The sequence below is a fragment of the Taudactylus pleione genome, unplaced genomic scaffold (genome assembly GCF_031769625.1).
Source record: "Taudactylus pleione unplaced genomic scaffold, aTauple2 ptg000524l, whole genome shotgun sequence".
In the NCBI taxonomy this organism is placed as follows: Eukaryota; Metazoa; Chordata; class Amphibia; order Anura; family Myobatrachidae; genus Taudactylus; species Taudactylus pleione.
The window spans coordinates 2542756-2567874 of NW_028284926.1; the positions used below are offsets into that span (position 1 = coordinate 2542756).

Consider the following 25119-nt stretch of genomic DNA (forward strand, 5'->3'; position numbering starts at 1 on the left):
TCTCCAGGACACATGGCCGAAATCTCGCCACTGCCCCCAACTTGCAGGCTACTGTATCAGTACTTTTGGGCCAGGGATTGAGTGTCGGGATTTTAGGTGTAGAGGGTAAGATCAGTCTTTAAAATGGTCTTTGCTTGGAAAGCAACAGTTGCTGTGGGCCCTCTGATCTTTATACAGATGTGTCCTTACTTACAAGATGCAAAACGTCCGGGGCAACCGAGGCGCTCCCAGTGGCGCAGTTTACATTTTGATTATTATTTGCATCGCAGAATCAGCGTAACAAAACTTGCAGTGTATTAGTGACGCTGGGCTGTGACTTTAACTGCACAGGAATTTGTATTACACACGTACAAAGTTGTAGATGAAGGACAACAGAACCTGGCGTAATTAAAAGTTCCGGTCACTCACATCGTAGCCATTCTTATGCAAATTCACTCACTTCATGCACAGTTCATACTTACCTACTCTCCTGGAACCTGTGGGAGACTACCGATTTTCCAGGTAGTCCTCCGGGCTCCCAATAGAGTGGGTGCTCCTCCACATCCCGTCGACTTCCTAGTGAAATGAGCCAGATGGGGAGAATAATACCTAGAATCAAGGTCCGTGAAAAGAAGGGCGGGGCCTAGTGACGGGATTCTATGCTAATGACGTGAATAGTCTGCCCTCCCTTCACCGGCCAACTGTGGGGTTTATTTACTGAGCCTTGGATGGAGATATCGTCAATGTAGAAAGTGACACTTAGGTGCGGGTTGGCTGATAATTTATCTCCTTCCAATGCTTAGTAAATACCCCATATCTCCTATATGGATTGGAGATTTTTAAAGTACTGTAGGCAAGAATGACACAGTTATAAAAATGTTGCACACCCCATTGATCAGTGCACACTAGCAATGCAGTTCAGTCGCTTCTGTGTTTTAATTATGCGAATTAGACGCACATTATGACAAGAAAAGACGCTCGGCCGAGCTACGCGGGACCCGGCGCGCCAAGAGGGGCTATTTGGTGTGAGTGAAGCAACAGTGAGAAAGGACGTATCTGTATATCTCGACCTGTCAATTACTTTATCCCTTTTTAATTATGGAAAACTAAGATTTGCCTGGGCTCGGGTGTGCAAAATCACGCAATCAAGTATTGCATCCGACACACTTAAAATGTATACATTGTTCACGTCAGTAAATCAGCAGCGGGGCACAGCGCAATTATGTCAGTATAAACAAATCGCATCCAATGGACAAGAAAAAACAAACACTTAACAGTCTTCAAACTTGGTCTGTGGGGTGATTTAGTTTTATCAGGAAACTTTTGATTGTAATTCAAATAAAAAAACAAAAAGACTCCCCTTATACTGTACGTGTCAGGCAGCGGACCGTGGTAAAACATTGTATACAACTGATAGACATAAGATATCTGACAGTCGATGAAACATCTGCACAGTACACAAAGCAGAACTCTTGGGGTCTCTGGGGAAGGACATATATTTTCTTTTCTATTCCTCTAATTAATTGCAACAAATTACAAATTAAGGTTCTTTCACCTTTAATCCGTGTGTCATGGTGACCTCGCTGTAATAAATCAAATGACTGAACCATCCTATCTGGGCCTGTTGTAACAATTAGCGTAGAGCAACAGCAAATTAATATTATTGAGGCACATACTTTTATACTGCACATTAATATTACAACTCGGCTTCTAGTTTAGCTTTAGCGGAACGTATAGAAGAATTCAGGGGAAAAGAGTGTGTGATGGTAATTTATAAATATGAATATATAGTGTATCCTCATAGCTACGGTACCTATTCAGCTTTATTTATTATTTCTTATACAGTTGGAGAACTACATTGTGGACAGCATGAAGACGGAGATGGTGCAGATGCAGCAGAATGCGGTTCAGAACCAGACGGCCACTATGCTGGAAATAGGGACGAGTCTGCTGAGCCAAACGGCCGAGCAGACGAGGAAACTCACAGACGTGGAAACGCAGGTACAGTAGGTGATAATGTGTCTCAGCAATGGAGTGTCTTCAGTTTGTTTTCCATGTATGTGAGTGAAATGTAGAGATCATCTTCTGGTTACTTTTAGATACATTAGATGCAATCACTGACTCCATAAGCATGAAAAATGCAGAGAGTGAAAGTTTGTGACATTGTTTTAGATTATCCATTAATTGTTCGAAAGTCATTAGTAAACATATTCTCCTGAGCGTAATGTGCCGCAGGGGCTCATTGTAATATCTGCCTCTGCTCATTATTACAGTAAAAGATATTTCTCCTCATTTTCCTACACTCCTCTATAGGGCCGGCAACAGAATCTAAGGGCCTGGTACAGTGATGTCTCTGGGGGCCCCAACATCTCGCCACCACCCCAGATCCCGCACATCCCTCCCCTGCATGTGTGATATGTGAAGCATGATAATATTCACTGAAAGATATGCCAGACTTTAAATAAAGTAAAAATACACTATGACTTACCACACTGTCTCTGTCACTAATGATGCAGGCTGTAGTAATTACCACACTGTCCCTCTGTCACTGATGGTGCAGGCTGTAGTTATTACCACACTGTCTGTCACTGATGGTGCAGACTCTAGTTATTACCACACTGTCTGTCTGTCACTGATGATGCAGGCTGTAGTTATTACCACACTGTGGGCTCTATTTATTAACATTATTTTTACTAAAATAAAGTGAAAAAGGGTGTTTTCACACCCTTTTCACATTATTTTAGTTTCACCTGTAGTTATTACAGGGCAATTGGAGTAGAATTAGTAAAATTCTACTCCAACCCCCAGTATCACTTATTTTTAGTAAAGCAGATCGCATTTCCCATAATTGTAATGGGAAATGTGATCTGTGTGCAAGTTACTAAAAATAAATTGTAAAAAAATACCGGGGGAAGCCCTGTGATAATAACGCCACCTGGAGGTGGCGTTATCCAGGGTCTCCCCCGGTTACCGGGCTCCCACTCTGCTCTAACGGGGAGAGCAGAGGCGGGAGCCGGTACCAGTAATCAGCTATATGGTCTAAGTAGACCGCAAGCTGATTACTGTAAAAAAAAATAAAAAAAAATAACATTTTTTTTTTTCCTTACCTGAATCCAGGGACCGGTGATCGGGCCTCCGGTGATGGCTCCTCTCCGGTCAGCTGGTCTCCCACAGTGCACTGGGGCCCGGTCATCAGGTGATCGGGTCCCAGTGCAGTATGGGAGATCACCTGATCGGGAAGCCCGGGGAAGATCACCGGAGGCCAGGAGGTGCAGGTAAGTGTAATGAAGGGGGGGGGGGGTCGCGGGGGGGGGGGAGGGGGTGTAGCGGGGTCCGCGATCACGGGGGGCGGGGCTTAGTGCCGGGGGCGGGGCTTAGCGCCGGGGCGGGGCTTAGCGTCGGTGGGGGGGTAGTAGCGACGGTGGGTCGGCGCATGCGCGGGCTCTTAGTCGCGGTATTTTTTCCGAAAATGCCGCGACTAGAGTGCGGATGGGATCCGCAGGGACAGAGCTTTATCGCAAGCTCTGTCCCTGCAAGGGATTTATAGTAAATCCCTGTGATATTGCCGGAATTCGCAATGCGAATTCACTCGGTAATATCACACTACAATCCGCATTCAATATGCGGATTGTAGTAAATAGAGCCCTGTCTCTCTGTCACTGATGATGCAGGCTGTAGTTATTACCACACTGTCTCTCTGTCACTGATGATGCAGGCTGTAGTTCTTATCTGCCGTCTCTTGCAAGGTCTTCTTAATGACAGTGCTGTGGATGCCTCAGGGGTAGGAGGGATGGTGTCTGCAGCCAGCCATCCTCAGTACTCCTAACCTTCCTCAAATTTTGCTTCTCATCATCATCCTCAGCCCAGAAGGCCCATCATCTTTCTCCATCCCCAGCCCCCATCCTCAGTCCCCAGCCCCTATCACCTTCTGCCACCAGCCCCCCTTCACCTTTCTCCATCCCCAGGCACCATCACCTTCCTCCGTCCCCTGGCACCATCACCTTTCTCTGTTTCCAATCCCTATCACCTTCTGCCCCAGCACCTTCCTCTGCCTCCAGCCTCCTTCACCTTCCTCCGTCCCCAGGCACCTTCACCTTCGTCTGCATCCAGCCCGCATCGCCTTCCTCTGCCCATAGCCCCCTTCATCTTCCTCTGCCCCTTCACCTTCCTCCGCCCCAGCCCCCATCACCTTCCTCTGCCCACAGCCTCCTTCATCTTCTTCTGCCCCTTACACTTACCTCTGCTTCTAGCCCCTATCACCTTCTGCCCCCAGCCCCCATCACCTTCCTCTGCCTCAGCCTCCTTCATCTTCCTCTGCCCCATCACCTTCCTCTGCCCCAACCTCCATCTTCCTCTGACCCCTTCACCTTCCTCTGCTTCCAGCCCCTGTCACCTTCTGCCCCCAGCCCCCATCACCTTCCTCTGCCCCAGCCTCCTTCATCTTCCTCTGCCCCATCACCTTCCTCTGCACCAACCACCTTCATCTTCCTCTGACCCCTTCACCTTCCTCTGCTTCCAGCCCCTGTCACCTTCTGCCCCCAGCCCCCATCACCTTCCACTGCCCCAGCCTCCTTCATCTTCCTCTGCCCCTTCACCTACCTCTGCTTCCAGCCCCTGTCACCTTCTGCCCCCAGCCCCCATCACCTTCTGCCCACAGCCCCCCTTCACCTTCCTCCATCCCCAGGCACCTATGTTTCCAACCACTGTCACCTTCTGACCCCAGCACCTTCCTCTGCCTCCAGCCTCCTTCATCTTCCTCTGCCCCCTTCACCTTCCTCCGTCCCCAGGCAACATCACCTTCGTCTGCGTCCAGCCCGCATCACCTTCCTCTGCCCATAGCCCCCTTCATCTTCCTCTGCCCCCTTCACCTTCCTCCGCCCCAGCCACCATTACCTTCCTCTGCCCACAGGCTCCTTTGTCTTCCTCTGAGCCCTTCACCTTCCTCTGCTTCAAGCCCCTGTCACCTTTTGCCCCAGCCCCCATCACCTTCCTCTGCCTCAGCCTCATTCATCTTCCTCTGACCCCTTCACCTTCCTCTGCTTCCAGCACCTGTCACCTTCTGCCCCCAGCCCCCATCATCTTCTGCCCCCAGCCCTCCTTCACCTTCCTCCATCCCCAGGCACCTCTGTTTCCAACCACTGTCACCTTCTGACCCCAGCACCTTCCTCTGCCTCCAGCCTCCTTCATCTTCCTCTGCCCCCTTCACCTTCCTCCGTCCCCAGGCAACAGCACCTTCATCTGCGTCCAGCCCACATCACCTTCCTCTGCCCATAGCCCCCTTCACCTTCCTCTGCTTCCAGCCCCTGTCATCTTCTGCCCCCAGCCCCCATCACCTTCCTCTGCCCCAGCCTCCTTCATCTTCCTCTGCCCCAGCCTCCTTAATTTTCCTCTGACCCCTTCACCTACCTCTGCTTCCAGTCCCTTTCACCTTCTTCCCCCAGCCCCCATCACCTTCCTCATTTTTCAAAGGGACATAATGAACCCAAAAAAGGGCCATGGCTTCATGGGGAAGGGCCAGGGAAGAGATAGGTGAGGCCAGGAGATGCTGGGGATGAAATTAGAGGAAGCTACAAGCAAGAGTTCTAATAAACAGAAATTTGACAGGCCCAAACAGTGCCCCCTGACCTGTGGTGCTCTGTGCGATGGCACCGGCTGCACTACCCTAGCTATGGCCCGGCCATCGCATCCCTCCCACAGCACGTCACCTTTTGCCCCAGCCCCCATCACCTTTCTCTTCATCCAGCCTCCTTCACCTTCCTCTGCCCCCTGCACCTTCCTCCGTCACCAGGCACCGTCACCTTCTGCCCCCAGCCCCTGTCATCTTCCTCTGCCACCTGTACCTTCCTCTGCCCCAGCCCTAACAGCAGCCTCAACCACTTACCACCTGATAGCCGACCGGGGATCCATCCACTTCCACCTGAGCATGGCAGACGTGCGGCGATGTGACTAATGAAGTCACGCTGCCGCGTTGCAAGTCAGAGGTAAAGGTCATGCCCAGGCCACAGCTGAGCCACCTGGAAGAGCCCAGCGCTGCCCTGGCCAGGCTACAAGGGAATGATGGGGCTGGGCGGCGGTGACTATGGTTCCTGTCTGGACCTCGGTGCCCCTCTGGACCTCGTCGCCCGGTACGGGTGTCCCCTTAGTCCCCCCCTGTCACCGGGTTTGCTCCTCTATGGGGTGTGAGGAGAAATTAGCAAGATATTGGTGACGGGGATCCTTCGTCTGACCGTTTCTGAGGCGTTCCTCGCACTTTATACTGAGCTGAATTCCCTCCTAAAAGTCTATTTGCCTCTCTGTTGGTTTGATTAAAGAATCACAAAAGTACAAGACTGTTTGTGTTCCTGAAATACTGTTTACATTTAACCACATTTATGTAAAAGATTCAGGAGCTTATCAAATCTGAAGATATTTGACATATTTTGGGGGAGATGCATCAAGCCTCCTAAAAAGTGGAAAAGTCGCCCATAGCAACGATCAGCAATGAGGTAGCATTTATCAAATACATTTTATAAAATGATAAATAGAAGATTATTGGTTGCTATGGGCAACTTCCCCAGTTGTCCACTTCTCCACTCTTTAGAATGCTTGATAACTCCTCCCCTGAGTTCTGATTTGAGAATCCCCCCGATTCTCCTACACTCAGCAGACCTCTGGCCAGTAATTCTATGTAAGGACACTGCAGCGCGTCCCCAGCCTTCAATGGCTGATAGCATAGAACATCACAATGTGAAATATTTGGATTAGAAAACTTGTTACTTGTTACTGTACAGTGCTAAACATTTAGGGGTCTATTCACTAAGCCTTGGAGAGAGATAAACTACCAACCATTCAGCTCCTGACTATCACTTTAAAGACTGTGGGAGTTGTTTACTAAGCCTTGGATGGAGATAAAATGAGCGGAGATAAAGTCCCAGCCAGTCAGCTCCTAACTGCCATGTCACAGGCTGTGTTTGAATAATGACAGTTAGGAGCTGATTGGTTGGTACTTTATCTCTCTCCAAGGCTTAGCGAATAGACCCCTTAGATGGTAAATATGAAAGAAATCACAATATAAAAGTGACTGGGACCTCAAGGCTTGCCTCCAGTACTCCTGGCACTCACAGCTGCTTCCCTATGTGCCTATAATGTTCCTTTCTCAGACTGTGCCCTGCAAAGCCAGGTGTTTACTAAAGTGCAATTTACAGAAAGTGTCTTGTTACTGTCACTAACACTCAGTGGGACGTTTGTAGATCTGAGTATAAACAGTTTCCACCAAGGCAGCAAAACTCCTCAAACCAAATGTTGAAATGAAATAAGTGATGTTAGGAATATATTAGTATGTAATGCTAGTGACATATATTGTATGTGCTATTTGTGTCCGTGCGCTACAAGTCATATTAAACTTAATGTGTGGGCGCCCTGCGACTCGGTAGCACAGAGCACCTTTTTGTGCGACTGTTTTACCTTCAAATGCATCTTTTCGTAAAGCGATGCGGACAGGACACACAAGCAGCTTCTGCTGATTAAAATAATTATAATGCGACATGCCTATATACTGTGTGCGACTGAGGGTGTACAGTATGTGCATGTGAAATGCTACGTGACAGTGTCAGCAGCTGTGTAACGTAGCATTATGCACGCAGACACAGCCGCAGCCGCGCACAGAATATACGGGCATGCCATGTATTATTTTAATCAGCAGAAGTTCCTTGTGCGTCCTATCCGCATCACTTTGCAAATAAGACACATTTGAATGTAAAAAGTCCCACTAAAAGTCGCACAGCTCTACCGAGTCACTACACAGCATGGCGCAGCTAGAAGGGCTGTATAACGCACAAGTAAGTAATATCTATGTGGACACATCTGTACATAGAATATGAACATTTTGGTGAAATCAAACATTGTACTTACCCCTTATTAACCACTTAATTGGCTCAGTCACATCCCAAGCAAACATACCCCATACCATCCTGCTTTGTCCCCGAGCATTTTAGAGGTAATCCACAGTGGTATAGCCACGGGGGTGCACGGGAATGACCGAAGCTGAAATACTTTTTCTTTTTTTTTGTGGGGGGGTATACAGATAGGAGGGCATGTGGGCAGTCTGTGCAGCCTAATTTTCCATGTTCACTCACCCTTATGTCAAAAGCTGGCTAAGCCACTGGAAATGCATCCATAATGATGTATTGTCACAGGGGGATGGGTGGCACAATATTTCAAAGATGACACATGGCACTGGAAGGAGATGGTATGGCATGAAGTGGGGTAGTGCCAGAAGATAAGCTTTTGGACACTGGTATGTGGGGGGTAATGGCACTATTACCATTAGGGAGATGAGGGGTAATTCCATTGGGGATCAATTGCCACTGGGGCATCTATTATCACTGCGGGCGAGGGGCAATATTACATTGGGGATATAGTGGTGCTCGATGCATACCCCACAGGCATGTATTTTGTTTTTTTTACTAAAATATTTAAATACATTTTTAAAAAGATGTTCTTAATTTAATTACATATGATTACCTATTTTGAAAACAAAAAAAAATCACCAGTAGGTAAGTGTCTAAAATCCCACAGTCGGTCATTTTATTGAAGATGGAAAACTAGCATCGAGGGCCTGTAGCAAAATAAAAAATCCTGGTATTATTGTTGAATATAATTAATGAATATATTGAATGTACCATTCATTTGTAGGTTAAGGTCACAAAGGAAACTAAACAACATTTAAGTTCAAATAAACACTGGAGCTAATAGCTGGGAGTGATACATATGTTAATCTAAATACATTAATACATTAGTTGCTTCTATTCATTTTTTTTTTAAGCAAATGATTAATTTCCTGTTTAGTTTGCTTCTACTGTTGTTTGTGTGTAGGCTACAGAAGAATTGCACCTGTGATATTCTCACTACTGACCAGAAACAAGGACTAATGATTAGCCCAGTAGCCAAATGTGCAAATTGTCTCCTAACTGGTGGATTTTCTGAGTTTTATTTAATATAATGGACTGATTCAAAATCCCAATTACAGTATATTTGGAAAAGGAATATTAACCGTTATATATATTTTTCATACAATGTGTCGTCCTTTATGGTTTTTGTGGTTCAAAATGAAATAGGACAGCTGAACGCATAAATTAGGGTCAGTTAATCCATTAAAATGAGACCTGAATAGTAATATCTCTTTATTTTATTAAATGTTTTGTAAAATAGTCAAATATTTTTATGCATGCCCGGAGTGCACTACATGTCATTTACGTTTCTCTAAAATAAAACTTAAATTTATATTTTATTTTGATTAAAAACCGAATCTGTCTGATATGATTTTTTGCCAAATTTCTTCGAACCCATTCACTAAGAAAACAATTGTGGTCCATCACTTAAGGTCTCCTGAGGTGTATACAAAATATTTTTCTTTATTTCTTCAGACATTTGTTTAATTCGCAAATCAGTAGAACCATTTTAGGAATGTCTCTAGAATGGGTCATGAAATGAAGGGTAGTGCATATTCAACCTAAGCCTATAGCTTCATAGACTCGCTTGCAGTCTACTATGTAACAGAAATGTTCTATACTGATTGGTTGCTCCAAAACCAGTGTCGGACTGGGGCATGAAGGGCCCACCAGGAGAATGCAGTGTTAGGGGCCCATATTTAGGAGTGTGACCAGCCTCTAAAGGGGGTGTGGCCAGCCTCCACAGAGGCTTGGCTAACCATTAGAGAGCGCATGGACTGGATTCCTTAAATATGTATATATAGTGAATACTCCTAGTGCATGCATGATAATGTACCAGATTAATAACAGCAATGCATTGTAGAAAATACACTAGAGTCCTGTGCGCTATAATGTAACATACAGTGTGTATAATGTATAGTTCAAGTGCACAGTCTTGATCCTGATCCCTAGAGGAGAGGGTGGGCCCACAGGCAGTGGGGCCCACCGGGGGATTCCCCTGTACCCCTGTGGGCCAGTCCAACCCTGTCCAAAGCCATCATAGTGTATGGAAAATCTTGACAAATCCTGATTGTTTGCTATTCAAGTACTTTTTTGTCAGGTAAGTATTGTCACTGCATTGAAACTACAGTTACCTACAGTAATTGCTTTTATGAAAGGCACCAATGAATAATTATCCTTTATTCAGAAAATACAGTATATTTACTATACTATACATCTATTTTGTATACAGATCTACAAGCTGCAGGGCTCTATTCAGCAACAGTGACGATGTTGCCCAGAATATTATCACGCAACATCGTCACGATTTTTTATCAATTATAATTATTTATGGCTGCTATTCAGCTTTATTTTGAGCAGGCACAGCGTTTGCGGTAACACGCTGTCCCTGCGATGTTACAGAAGACATTGTTATCGGTTTCTGAAAACAATACCTTCTGTTACTGCTACGGCGCACGCTCAGTCATACGCTTCCGAACAGTCTCCGTCCCTGCTTTGAAGTGACCGCCGACGGGGTAAGTGCATCTCCAGCCTGTCCAATGTGATTGACATGTGTATACAGGATTTATATTAGCCTGTATACTGTTCATGTATATTAATATGCTGTTATATTTAACATTTATATATAAATGTTAAATATAATAGCACGTAAATATACATGTATACAGGCTAATATAAAGCCTGTGTACACATGTCAATCAATTTTGGCAGGTTTAACAGGCCCTAGAGTGACTTACGTGTCCACGGTCACTGCAAACCAGGGACGGAGACTGGGCGGTGTTACACGATGCTGCAAGGATTTATGGGAAAATGTCCCTCTGTCCCTGCAGTTTTCGGGGGAATTTAATGTAATTTCTTCACATAACGCCATTCTTAGATGGCGTTATATAAAGTAAGGAATTTGAGTAATTTAATGCTTTTTGCTTTGCTGAATAGCAAAAAGCGTTAAAGCACTCAATGGCTGATCCCTACAGTGCGGTACTCTGCGAGCAGGGAATTAATGGAGAAGATAATTGCGTTATCTTCTCCATTATCCCATTGCTGAATAGTGGATTAACATAAAAAAATGCGTAAAGTAAGATTATGATTAAAATAATCATTGATGAATAGACCCCTTAATAATACGCGTTCTCGCACAGCCCGAAATTCAATTAAGATCCAGAAAAATATCAGTGGTTACTAAATGACTGGTTTTTAGGTTTACCAATCACTGTGGTTTTCAAATAAAATAGATAAGCACTGTTTAACCAATTAAACTATTTATAGAGCACAGAATGAGCACTACGCCTAGACAAAGTGCTGTATCCTATTCCTACTGTAGCTCCAATACGAGTTTATGGCTTCATCCTTTATGATAGTTAAATCAGAATTCACAGCCTTGAATGTTATCATCATTTAAACAGGAGCTGATCCAGTTGTTTTTAGCTCCCGGAATCCCTCAGCTGCGATGATTTTGTGGAGTTTTCATTGCTGAAGCCGCATGTACAATAAAAATGGCTGTCAAACTTCACAAGCGTCCCAGGGGCTAATGAGAACTCACAGTGTCATCAAATAAGGCGTTCCGTCGGACCACCGTGCAAATATCGGGGGAGATACTTAGCTGCAGGTTTGCAATAACATTTACTTATGATTCCTTGACAGACATTCATGGCCCGGGACTGCCATAATACACCCGTACATTATCACATTGAGCTTGTTTGCTTTCTCTCAACTATGTTTTATTTTGTTTTTGTTTTGTTTTTTTTACTCTAGGTTATATTTTTACGTTCCGCTACTAATTTAATACGACAGTTTGTAACTTTGCACCATTTTATTTCCCCTTCGTTTCAGGTCCTCAATCAGACATCCCGCCTCGAGATTCAGCTGTTGGAGAACTCGCTGTCGACTTACAAGCTGGAAAAGCAGCTCATTCAGCAGACTCACGAAATCATAAAAATTCACGAAAAAAACAGGTACTGGGACGCTGGCAATCTATAAATCTGCGCCAAGTTGTTTAAAAAAAAAAAAAAAAAACACGCTGTAATGTTTACACCTATTCTGACAACGGACAATAAATTAATTATAAGATATATGTCTAGCTGGGTGACAGTGAGAAATGCCTTATAGCAGAAAAAAAATAAAATACAACAATTCTACTTCAATCTCACGGGTGTTGAGAAAATAATTTTAATGGTGTTAAGAAAAGGTGCTGACTTTTCGTTTGACTGCTAATTCTAAGGTTAAGCTTTAGCACAGCAGGAGATGCAGACTGCGAGCTGACTCAATTAACTTTGCACAGTTTGCCGGTTATCGTTTTAAGTGCATGCTCTCAGGATCAGAAAGCATAGTGCAGGTTTTTTTTTTAAAACATAGGGAATTATAAGTTTAGCTGTTTATGAAAACAGGTAGACAAGGAAAAAAGAAAAAAAAAAGAGTTTCCGTCCTACTACTTGTACAGTGTACAAATTACTGAACTCTAACGTATATTTAAGGTCATAGATTTATTTATTCATTAACCTTTATTTATATAGTGTTATATAGTGTTAGCCTACTTAGAAGTGCTATACAATTAGGTACAAACACTAAAAACTAGGGGTGTGCACCGGCCACTTTTCGTGTTTTGTGTTTTGGTTTTGGATCTGGATCTTTCTTCGTGTTTTGGATCTGGATTGGTTTTGCCAAAACCACCCTTCCATGTTTTGGGTTCTGGGTTTTGTGTTTTGGATCTGTATTTTTTTGAAAAAAAGCATAAAAACTGCTAAAATCACAGAATTTGTAGGTTTTTCTGCTCCTATGCTATTATTAACCTCAATAACCTTAATTTCCACTCATTTCCAGTCTATTCTGAACACCTCACAATAGTGTTTTTATATCCAAAAGGTTGCACCGAGGTAGCTGGATGACTATGCTAAGCGACACGAGTGGGCGGCACAAACACGTGGTCCATCTAGGAGTGACACTGCAGTGGCAGACAGGATGGCAGTTTGAAAAACTAGGCCCCAAACTGTACATAATGCAAAGAAAAAAAAGAGGTGCAAGATGGAATTGTCCTTGGGCCCTCCCACCCACCCTTATGTTGTATAAACAGGACATGCACACTTTAACAAACCAATCATTTCAGCGCCAGGGTCTGCCACACAACTGTGGCTGAAATGATTGGTTCGTTTGGGCCCCCACAAAACAAGCTGGCAATTAATCTGTCCCTGCACAAACTGGCACTACGGAGGCAAGATGTCATCCTTATCCTCCTCATCCACCGATTCCTCACCCTCTTCAGTGTGTACATCCTCATCCTCACAGAGTATTAATTCGTCCCCGCTGGAATCCACAACCACAGGTCCCTCTGTACGTTCTGGAGGCTGGTCTCCCTGGAAGAGTTGATAATTCATTTTATGAACATCATCTTCTCCACATTTTGTGGAAGCAACCTCCTACGCCTTTCACTGACAAGGTTCCCGGCTGCACTAAACACTCTTTCGGAGTACACACTGGAGGGGGGGCAACTCAGGTAAAATAGAGCCAGTTTGTACAGGGACCTCCAAATTGCTTCTTTTTCCTGCCAGTACAGGTACGGACTGTCTGACATGCCTACTTGGATGCTGTCACCGATGTAATCCTTTAACAGACAGACGCACGCTTGTCGCTGCTGCTTTGAGGATGCAAGTGCGGCTACAGCCCACACAATTCACAAAGACAGAAAAAAAAAGAAGAATATTTTTATTGTTTGTGTAGCACACTTTGAGGGTGTCACCACCCTTTAACAGACAGACGCACGCTTGTCGCTGCTGCTTTGAAGATGCAAGTGCGGCTACATCGCACACAAGTCACAAACACATTAAAAAAATAGTTTTTTATTTTTTGGAGCACTTTGAGAGTTACGCCACCCTTTAACAGACAGACGCACGCTTGTTGCTGCTGCTTTGAGGATGCAAGTGCGGCTACAGCCCACACAATTCACAAAGACAGAAAAAAAAGAACAATATTTTTTTTGTTTGTGTAGCACACTTTGAGGGTGTCACCACCCTTTAACAGACAGACGCACGCTTGTCGCTGCTGCTTTGAGGACAGTATCATATGCAGTGACAGTAGACTTGTCAGAAATTGTTGGCACGTCCTTCAGTCCGGACCAGATGTCCAAACCAGCCCTTGACTTATGACACAGGCGCACGCTTGGCGCTGCTACTATGTTGATGCACGTGTGGCTACATCGCACACAAGTCACAAACACATTAAAAAAATAGTTTTTGATTTTTTGGAGCACTTTGAGAGTTACACCACCCTTTAACAGACAGACGCACGCTTGTCGCTGCTGCTTTGAGGATGCAAGTGCGGCTACAGCCCACACAATTCACAAAGACAGAAAAAAGAAGAATATTTTTATTGTTTGTGTAGCACACTTTGAGGGTGTCACCACCCTTTAAAAGACAGACGCACGCTTGTCGCTGCTGCTTTGAGGACAGTATCATATGCAGTGACAGTAGACTTGTCAGAAATTGTTGGCACGTCCTTCAGTCCGGACCAGATGTCCAAACCAGCCCTTGACTTATGACACAGGCGCATGCTTGGCGCTGCTACTATGTTGATGCACGTGCGGCTACATCGCACACAAGTCACAAACACATTAAAAAAATAGTTTTTGATTTTTTGGAGCACTTTGAGAGTTACACCACCCTTTAACAGACAGACGAACGCTTGTCGCTGCTGCTTTGAGGATGCAAGTGCGGCTACAGCCCACACAATTCACAAAGACAGAAAAAAGAAGAATATTTTTATTGTTTGTGTAGCACACTTTGAGGGTGTCACCACCCTTTAAAAGACAGACGCACGCTTGTCGCTGCTGCTTTGAGGACAGTATCATATGCAGTGACAGTAGACTTGTCAGAAATTGTTGGCACGTCCTTCAGTCCGGACCAGATGTCCAAACCAGCCCTTGACTTATGACACAGGCGCATGCTTGGCGCTGCTACTATGTTGATGCACGTGCGGCTACATCGCACACAAGTCACAAACACATTAAAAAAATAGTTTTTTATTTTTTGGAGCACTTTGAGGGTTACACCACCCTTTAACAGACAGACGCACGCTTGTCGCTGCTGCTTTGAGGATGCAAGTGCGGCTACAGCCCACACAATTCACAAAGACAGAAAAAAGAAGAATATTTTTATTGTTTGTGTAGCACACTTTGAGGGTGTCACCACCCTTTAACAGACAGACGCACGCTTGTCGCTGCTGCTTTGAGGATGCAAGTGCGGCTACAGCCCACACAATTCACAAAGACAGAAAAAAAAAGAATATTTTTATTGTTTGTGTAGCACACTTTGAGGGTGTCACCACCCTTTAACAGACAGACGCACGCTTGTCGCTGCTGCTTTGAGGATGCAAGTGCGGCTACAGCCCACACAATTCACAAAGACAGAAAAAAAAGAACAATATTTTTATTGTTTGTGTAGCACACTTTGAGGGTGTCACCACCCTTTAACAGACAGACGCACGCTTGTCGCTGCTGCTTTAAGGATGCAGGTGCGGCTACAGCCCACACATTTCACAAAGACAGAAAAAAAAAGAACAATATTTTTATTGTTTGTGTAGCACACTTTGAGGGTGTCACCACCCTTTAACAGACAGACGCACGCTTGTCGCTGCTGCTTTGAGGATGCAGGTGGAATCTAGACGGGATTTGGAACCGGGGACACACTACCTCCATCAATTGTCTAAATCCCACTGCACTAATGGCGGATACCGGACGCACGTCTAACACCAACATAGCAGTCAAGGCCTCAGTTATACGTTTTGCTTCAGGATGACTGCTGTCGTACTTCATCCTCATCGCTAGGGACTGTTGGAGGGTCAATTGTTTAGTAAAAGTAGTGATGTTCCTACTTCCTCTCTGGGATGATGAACAACTCCCAGCAGCAACAACAGCACTAGGAGGAAGTGGTTCTTGATCTTTCCCTATTTTATTTTTATCGGAGAAAGTTTGGTCCTCCATTTATGTTATATTGATATATACGTGCGGCTAAAGCGCACACAAACACAGAAAATATTTTTTTATTTTTGCTGGAGAGTAGTGCACTTTGTGGGTTACACCACCCTTTAAGAAATGAGCCAGCCGGCTCTTTACTTATGGGACACAGGCGCACGCTTCGCGCTGCTCCTTTGTTGATGCACGTGCAGCCACAGTGCACACAAGTCACAAACACAGAAAATATATATTTTTTTGGTTTGGACTGGAGTGTACTTTGGGGGTTTCAGCACCTTTTAACGGTCAAGCCAGCCGGCCCTTTACTTATGACACAGGCGCATGCTTGGCACTACTTTGTTGATGCACGTGCGGCTACTGCGCACACAATTCACAAACACAGAAAATATATATTTTTTTGGTTTGGAGTGTACTTTGGGGGTTACAGCACCCTTTAACGGTCAAGCCAGCCGGCCCTTTACTTATGACACAGGCGCACGCTTGGCACTACTTTGTTGATGCACGTGCGGCTACTGCGCACACAATTCACAAACACAGAAAATAATTTTTTTTTTGGTTTGGACTGGAGTGTACTTTGGGGGTTACAGCACCCTTTAACGGTCAAGCCAGCCGGCCCTTTACTTATGACACAGGCGCACGCTTGGCACTACTTTGTTGATGCACGTGCGGCTACTGCGCACACAATTCACAAACACAGAAAATAATTTTTTTTTTGGTTTGGACTGGAGTGTACTTTGGGGGTTACAGCACCCTTTAACGGTCAAGCCAGCCGGCCCTTTACTTTTGACACAGGCGCACGCTTGGCACTACTTTGTTGATGCACGTGCGGCTACTGCGCACACAATTCACAAACACAGAAAATATATATTTTTTTGGTTTGGACTGGAGTGTACTTTGGGGGTTACAGCACCCTTTAACGGTCAAGCCAGCCGGCCCTTTACTTATGACACAGGCGCACGCTTGGCACTACTTTGTTGATGCACGTGCGGCTACTGCGCACACAATTCACAAACACAGAAAATATATATTTTTTTGGTTTGGACTGGAGTGTAGTTTGGGGGTTACAGCACCCTTTAACGGTCAAGCCAGCCGGCCCTTTACTTATGACACAGGCGCACGCTTGGCACTACTTTGTTGATGCACGTGCGGCTAGTGCGCACACAATTCACAAACACAGAAAATATATTATTTTTTTAGCACTTGGGGGGAGCACCCCTGATGGACAGAGCACCCCCTGGACAACACTACAGCACCCCTTTAGGACTGGGACACTGCACACTGACTGCACAACACAGTCCAGCCAGCCCCTATGGACTTTGAAGTAGTGGACACAGCCCCTATTAACAACAGCAGCACAGCACATCACAGCCAGCCCCTATGGGCTTTGAAGTAGTGGACAACAGCAGCACTACACTACACTACACTACACAGCCCAGCCAGCCCTAACTCCCACCCTCCCTCTTCACTGTCCACAGCCGAGTGAGAAAATGGCGCCGACGCGGGTACCTTATATAGGATCCAAAACCCGCGAGACTCGGAAGGCGGGATGATGACGTTTTGCCTCGATTTCAGATCCGGGAAAAGTCGAGCCTGACTCGGATCGGACTCGGATCGGGGGGGCTCGGGGGGGTTCGGATTTCAGAAATCCGAACCCGCTCACCCCTACTAAAAACTATCCTGGCCATTAACAGACCAACAAATCGATAAGAGGGTCCAGTTTGCAAGCTTATAAATATTACATGGTTCTGATTGGACAATTCCGCTACGAGTAACAGATATGCGCCACATATACGGCAGTAGGTGGGGTTTCAACTCATACACATCTGAGTTAAACAGAGTAGAGGGTCGCATGCAGTCTTCCTGCGGGACGCCTCATGTCTCGCTAACGCGTGTTCCCCAGTAGCGGCTGGAAAGTATAGATATACGTAATATGGCTTCCCGACTGTCTAATTCCGGCAAGGGGTTAAATGACAGGCATCGAAATCCAGACGCCTGTCATTTTACATACGCTGGGAGCCCGACACCCGGCTTACCGATCGAAGGTACACCGGACGTGGACAGCCACGGGGGGGGGAGTGTTAGGTTTAGGGTTCCCGGAGGGGACTTAGGGTTAGGCACCCCCCGGGAGTTTAGGGTTAGGCTAGGGGAAAGGAGGGTTAGGGTTAGGCACCCCTGGAGGGAGGTTAGGGTTAGGCACCCCCCCGGGGGACTTAGGTGTTTGCGGCGGGGAAGGGGGGTTAGGTTTAGGCACTTGGGGGGGAGGTTAGGGGTAGGCACCCCTAAGGGAGGGTTAGGATTAGGGGGTAGAACAGGGTAGGAAATACTGATCGGGATTTTCACTGCTGCCGGGATGCGGCCCCTCGGTCAATCATACTGAATCCGTAATATGTACCAAATTGCATGGACTAGATTGAATTAGATGCAATGAAGATTATCATTAGCTGGTGCTTCGAGTGGCTGGCGGCATTTTTCTCTCATCTGGCCCATTCCACTGATAGTACCTCATCTATTACTGCAGCTTGTACTGTATATTATAGTGTTGAGCACAAACTCATTTTAGATTTACTGCCAATAATGTCAGGTTACAGTACATCTGTATTCAGGGCTGGCTTCAGGTGGAGCAGAGCCCTGTGTGATCCTTGTCTGGCGCCCCCAGCACCCCAGCGGCCGAAAAGGGGGCATGGCCCAATTTCCGTAGATCATACCCCTAGATGACTCCATTTTGGGGGGGTGACCGTACGGTGCACCTCCCATGTTACGTCATGCTGGGGCTGAGCCCAGCACTTTGTCAGCAGCTGGGCTGTCCCCTGCCATCTCCCTGCGCTGAATGGACGCCGCAATCCTTTCAGCTTCACTGGCACCGCTGCTCTCTGCTAAGCAAAGCAGAGCTGCAGCAGTGCGTGTCCTCAACCTCCCGACTGCCCGCGGGACACTTCGGCCCTCGGATGGGACAGCGGGACAGTGTCCCAAAAACAGGACTGTCCCGCTGAAATCGGGATGATGGGAGGACTGTGCCTGTATGGGCATTGGCGCCCCTGTTCGACCGCACTGGTTGGATACCCCTAGAGCAGACCCTGTCTGTACTCCAGCTCTAAGTTATTCCTATGCCTTTTCCACACTACGGTGAGCCGTAAGATTACACTGTTGCTGCAAATATGTGTTATATAGAATTTAGACTGTAAGCTCCAGTGGGAAATGACTGTAATAAATGATTCAGTATTCACTGTAATATGGTGGCTATATATATATATATATATATATTAGGGATGTGCAGGCTCGGATAGGTTCGAGTTTGCACGTGGAGTTCGGATTTTTCCCTCCAAAAAAACGGAACTCAGAACGAGGCAAAACGTCATCTTGCATGGACGAACATCATCATTCCTGGACAAAAGACCAGGAATGATGATGTTCGTCCATGTAAGATGACGTTTTGCCTCGTTCTGAGTTCCGTTTTTTTGGAGGGAAAAATCCGAACTCCACGTGCAAACTCGAACCTATCCGAGCCTGCACATCCCTAATATATATATATATATATATATATATATATATATATACAGTAATAATTATAGAGGAGCATTATATAATCTGACGATGTGGGAAATGCACAGAGACTGCACATGGCCTCTCCTAACCCTCCCCTATAATAAAGGCTGTGGAGGAGCGAAGTGATGCAGTCAGTATCTAAATGTACACTAGCATCAGGAAATGGGCTATGCATCGTATAGTACTTACCATGGAATGGGTTCTGTATTGTATACTAGCCATCAGAAAATGGACTATATTCTAATTACCAGCGAATGGGCTCTGTATTGTATACTAGACATCAGAAAATGGACTATATTAGACTTACCAGGGATGGGCTCTGTATTGTATACTAACCAACAGAGAATGGACTATATTTTATTTACCATGGAATGGGTTCTGTATTGTATACTAGCCATCAGAAAATGGACTATATTATACTTACCAGCGAATGGGCTCTGTATTGTATACTAGACATCAGAAAATGGACTATATTAGACTTACCAGGGATGGGCTCTGTATTGTATACTAACCATCAGAGAATGGACTATATTTTATTTACCAGGGAATGGGCTCTGTATTGTATACTAGACATCAGAAAATGGACTATATTAGACTTACCAGGGAATGGGCTCTGTATTGTATACTAGCCACCAGAGAATGGACTATATTAAGAGTAAAATATTTAGTAAAAAGCTTGATCCTAAATGTCGATCACATAAATAAAATGATATTATTTTTACCTTATTACATTACTAAAGTGCGCTGTTTAACTTGAACCTTTTCCCGTAAGAATCAATTACATGCTTTGAACTATTTTGCTTAAAATTCCCAAAGTAAAGTCTCTGTTATTGAAATTTGTGCGACTGACTGACAAATGTGAGGACAGTACTAGATTAATATAATAAAAGTGTGATGAAGTGATTCTGTTCCGCTCATTATTGGCAGGAAAAGTATGTCTCTAATTACCGTACCATAGTTTCTAACGCGGAAACAGTCTAACATGGAACAACAGGGCGGCAACACAATAGAAAGTATTAGAAGGAGACAATAAATGGCTTGGCCAAGACTGGGTCTGCCAGGGAATGGACTCTGTATTGTATACTAGCCATTAGAGAATGGACTCTGTATTGTATATTAGCCGTGGATTGAAGGGAAGGGATCGGGGGAAAGATTTATGCACTGGACCTCTTTTTATATACATGCAATCACTTTGAATTGATGTTGGTATACCAACAATAATGTAATTTAGCTGGGATAATACACTTTTTAAATAATACTAAGTTGGTGGTGGTCCCGGGAATTAATATAATACTATCTTTGATTTTTCCCTAACCCTATCCTCCCCCCCCTGGAGGTGCCTAACCTAACACCCCCTTCCCCTAGCCTAATCCTAACCCTCCTGGAGCGGTACCTAAATCTAAGTCCCCCCCGGGAGCCTCTAACCTAAAAGCGCTGTCTGCGCCCGCCGCCCGGCTTACCTTCGATCGGTATGCCGGGCGTTGGGCTCCCGCCGTAGGTAAATTGACAGGCTTTGGGATCTCGACGCCTGTCATTAGACCCCTGCCGGGATTAGACAGTTGGGAAGCCGGCTGTCGGCATTTCGACCGTCGGCTTCCTGACTGCATCCCTGCACATCACCCCAGAACCATGTGCCTGTCAATACTGCACTTCTTGAAAGTGTACATTGATATAATTAGTTTTGTTCCTTTGCTGCTAGAATTAAGGCATGTGCAATAGACATAATTGACTACAACCACCTGTTAACCATTGTGTTATCTCCCAGGTGATTTTCAGCGTTATTGAACTAGATATGTTTCTGTCCTCTAATGAATTATGCGTACTAGGTCATAATAGTCCTTTCTTTTTGCTGAATGAAGGCATGTGTAATGTGACTTTATACTGTTACATGTTGGAGTACAGTGTATGACTTGACACTGTCATATTTCTCTGACCAGAATCTATCTGATGAAGTTTGTATATTAGGATCCAAATTCTATTTCTAGATGTCTTCGCCCATTTTTGTTTGTTTATTTGTGTGTTGACGGTTACCCATTATTTATTTTATAGGGTATGTAGAGAATAAAAGTTATGTTTTAACAATTATAACCATATCATAGACTTATCTATATAAAGAGTGCCCCACAAAGGGAATTTTTTTTTTTTTTGCCTGTGCAAAACCAAATGTAGTATTGTACACTAGCCACCATAGAATGAACTCTATAATACTAACCAGGCAATAGGCTTGGTAATATATACTAGCCACCAGAGAATATACTCTATATTACTTGCCAGGGAATGGGCTCTGTATTGTACACTAGCCACCAGAGAATGGACTCTATAATACTAACCATACAATGGGCTTGGTATTTTAAACTAGCCACCAGAGAATATACTCTATATTACTTGCCAGGGAATGGGCTCCGTATTGTACACTAGCCACCAGAGAATGGACTCTGTAATACTAACCAGGCAATGGGCTTGGTATTTTATACTAGCCACCAGAGAATATACTCTATATTACTTGCCAGGGAATGGGCTCTGTATTGTACACTAGCCACCAGAGAATGGACTCTATTTTACTTGCCAGGGAATGGTCTCTGTATTGCATACTAGCCATCAGAGAATGGACCATATAATACTTACTGTCATGGGCCGCTCTGGAGGACTGCAGGGGGGACCGGGACTTACCTGTCTGGGTGCTCTGGCAGGGTCCGTCTGGCGGAGCTTGCAGGCTGCTGGCGGTTAGCACGGTGTGCAGACAGGTCACTAAGAAACAGGACTGGGTCTCTGGCATGTTGTAGCTGCTGTGGCTGGGAGTCTGTGCAAACACTGTCGGGTGCTGGGCTTCACCATCTTGGATTTGGTCACATGTCAGGAAGGTGCCAATCCAGTCTGAGTGACTCACAATGGGCTCTGTCAGCCAATACAACTCCAGCCTTGGGTACTTAAGAGCTTCCGGGGAGTTCTCAGGTTGCCAGTGCAACGTCTTACACAGCTAGTCTGTGTGCTAGTTCTCTGTGCTCCTTCTCGTTTACCTCCAGTGTCCCAGTTGCAGTGCTCAGTTGGTGAATTCATTTGCTGCCAGCTCCAGTTCATAGTGCCACTGCCAGTGCTCTGCCCGTCTCAGTTCCGGTAATCTGCCGCTACCTGTGCTACGTTACAGAGCCTCATCCACCAGCATTCCCCATCAGCACTGGTACCATGTTCCCATACCTCAGCGTCTCCAGAGCCACACTCTGCATACCTGGTGGGTTTAGTTCCCTTTTCCCTGTGATCCCCGTCCTCTGCATCATCCAGCAAATGCAGAGACATTCATGAACAAGTACCCCCTGCGTCCAGCCTAGTTCCAATATCAGGAAACTGCTCACAAGGACTTAAGGTGCGTATCCATTAGCAGATAGTGGAATGACAGTACGATTACAATGTTGTAATCATAGTCATTCCTCTTCCCCTGCAGTGCCTATACTGAACGACATGCCATTCAGTGCAGGCACCCTCCCTCATCCCTGAACATAGCCAATCTGTCGTTATCGGATGATTTACCAGCATGTTCAGGCGATGATTGATGTCGAAAAACGACCAGCGGGAGCGCGCATCACTCGTCGTTTTCAACATTTTCATGCCCGATTCATGCACGATTAATGAGCGATTGCATGATTACGAAGTCGTAATCACGCAATCGCTCATTAATATCTGCTAGTGGATATGCGCCATAACCTGCACCCAGTCCAGGTCTACTTCCCCCTTTGGATTTGACACTTACCAGGCAATGGGCTCGGTATTGCATACTAGCCATCAGAGAATGCACTCCATAATACTAACCTGGGAATGTGCTCTGTATTATATACTAACCACCAGAAAATAGACTCTATGGGCTATGTTTTGTATACTAGCCATCAGAGAATAAACTCTATTTTACTTAGCAGGGAATGGGCACTGTATTGTATACTAGCCATCAGAGAATGGACTATATTATACATACCAGGGAATGGGCTCTGTATTGTATACTAGCCATAAGAGGATGTCTGTATTAGACTTACCAGGGAATGGGCTCTGGTTATACTAGCCGTCAGAGGATGGACTTTATTAGATTTACCAGGGAATGGACTCTGTATTGTATACTAGCCATCAGAGAATGGACTATATTATACATACCAGGGAATGGGCTCTGTATTGTATACTAGCCATCAGAGAATGGACTATATTATACATACCAGGGAATGGGCTCTGTATTGTATACTAGCATCAGAGAATGGACTATATTATACATACCAGGGAATGGGCACTGTATTGTATACTAGCCATCAGAGGATGGACTTTATTAGACTTACCCGGGAATAGGCTCTGTATTGTATATTAGCCACCAGAGAATGGAATCTTATTATACTTAACAGGGGATGCGCTCTGTATTACATACTAGTCACCAGAGAATGGATAAAGAAAAAAAAAAAAGAGAAGGCGCTAATCACAGAGGACACCAATAAATAAAATAAAAAAATCCCTTTATATATATATATATATATATATATATATGCGTCAGTAGCAATAAAACAATTAACAGTATAAACTCCCAGGAATGGTGTAGCATACAATAAACAATAATTGGTTAAACACACAATTAAAGTACGTGAAACACAGTTAATCTATGTAAACCACATATATAAACGAGCAGCTATATAAGCCTAAAATTTGGTACTGCGTATTCTGTATACTGCTCCAAGTATTTACTCACTAGGAGTGTGATGAGGATACACCCAATTGACCAAAGGAAATTGATATCATAATATACTATTGACTTAAAATAAATTAGGCTTAAATTCTCTATTTAATCTCTTGTTTTGCTGTAATGCTTTTGCTGATTTAGTAAAATATTTTGTAAAAAGATCGCTTGATCCTAAATGTCAATCGCAGAAATAAAATTATATTATTTTTACCTAATTACATTACTACAGTGCGCTGTATAACTTGGACCTTTTCCCGTAAGAGTCCATTACGCGCTTTGAACTATTTTGATTAAAATTCCCAAAGTAAAGTCTCTATTATTGAAATTTGTATGAATGACTGACAAATGTGAGGACAGTACTAGATTAATATAATAAAATCGTGATGAAGTGATTCTGTTCCGCTTATTATTGGCAGGAATAATATGTTCCTAATTACTGTAGTTTCTTATGAGGAAACAGTCTAGCGTGGAACAACAGGGCGGTAACACAATAGAAAGTATTAGCAGGAGATAATAAATGGCTCGGCCAAGACTACAGTAGGTCTGCCCATTTTATTATTAAGCTCAATGTTTATCTTTGTGTATTCAGTATTATTTCATCTTCTAGCTATGTTGTGTCCCTCTGTATGAAAAGTGATACATTTCTATATTTCGGACTAATAAAGACTAGTGCTAGATTAGTCTCTCAATGTATGCTGTAGTTTTCTGCATAATCCATAAAAATTATGGTATGTAAACATTGGCTTCCAAGACTTGGGTGTCATCTACAGAATGCCAAGTGAGAGTTTTTAGAAGTGGAGATGTTGCCCATAGCAACCATCAGATTCTAAGCTATTATCTTCTAGAAGGTGCTTGTTAAATGTTAAGTAGAATCTTATTGGTTGTTATGGGCAACATCTCCACTTCTAAAAACTCTCACTTCAGTAAATATAACCCTCTGTCCTCACAAGTCTACTTTTGCCTTCACTTGAAGATAAACATCGATAGTCTCAGAAAACATTGAT

At 44.5% G+C, this 25119-nt stretch overlaps 1 protein-coding gene across 2 annotated transcripts in view; it reads left to right on the top strand.

The window, feature by feature from the left end:
• ANGPT1 (angiopoietin 1) overlaps positions 1–25119 on the top strand; it is a 409517-nt gene that overhangs the window by 204228 nt on the left and 180170 nt on the right. For both annotated transcript variants that reach the window (XM_088450785.1, XM_088450786.1), the window contains exons 2-3: positions 1825–1980; positions 11739–11860. In XM_088450785.1, coding sequence (XP_088306911.1) covers positions 1825–1980; positions 11739–11860 — 278 coding nt within the window. The remainder of the gene's footprint in view (positions 1–1824; positions 1981–11738; positions 11861–25119) is intronic.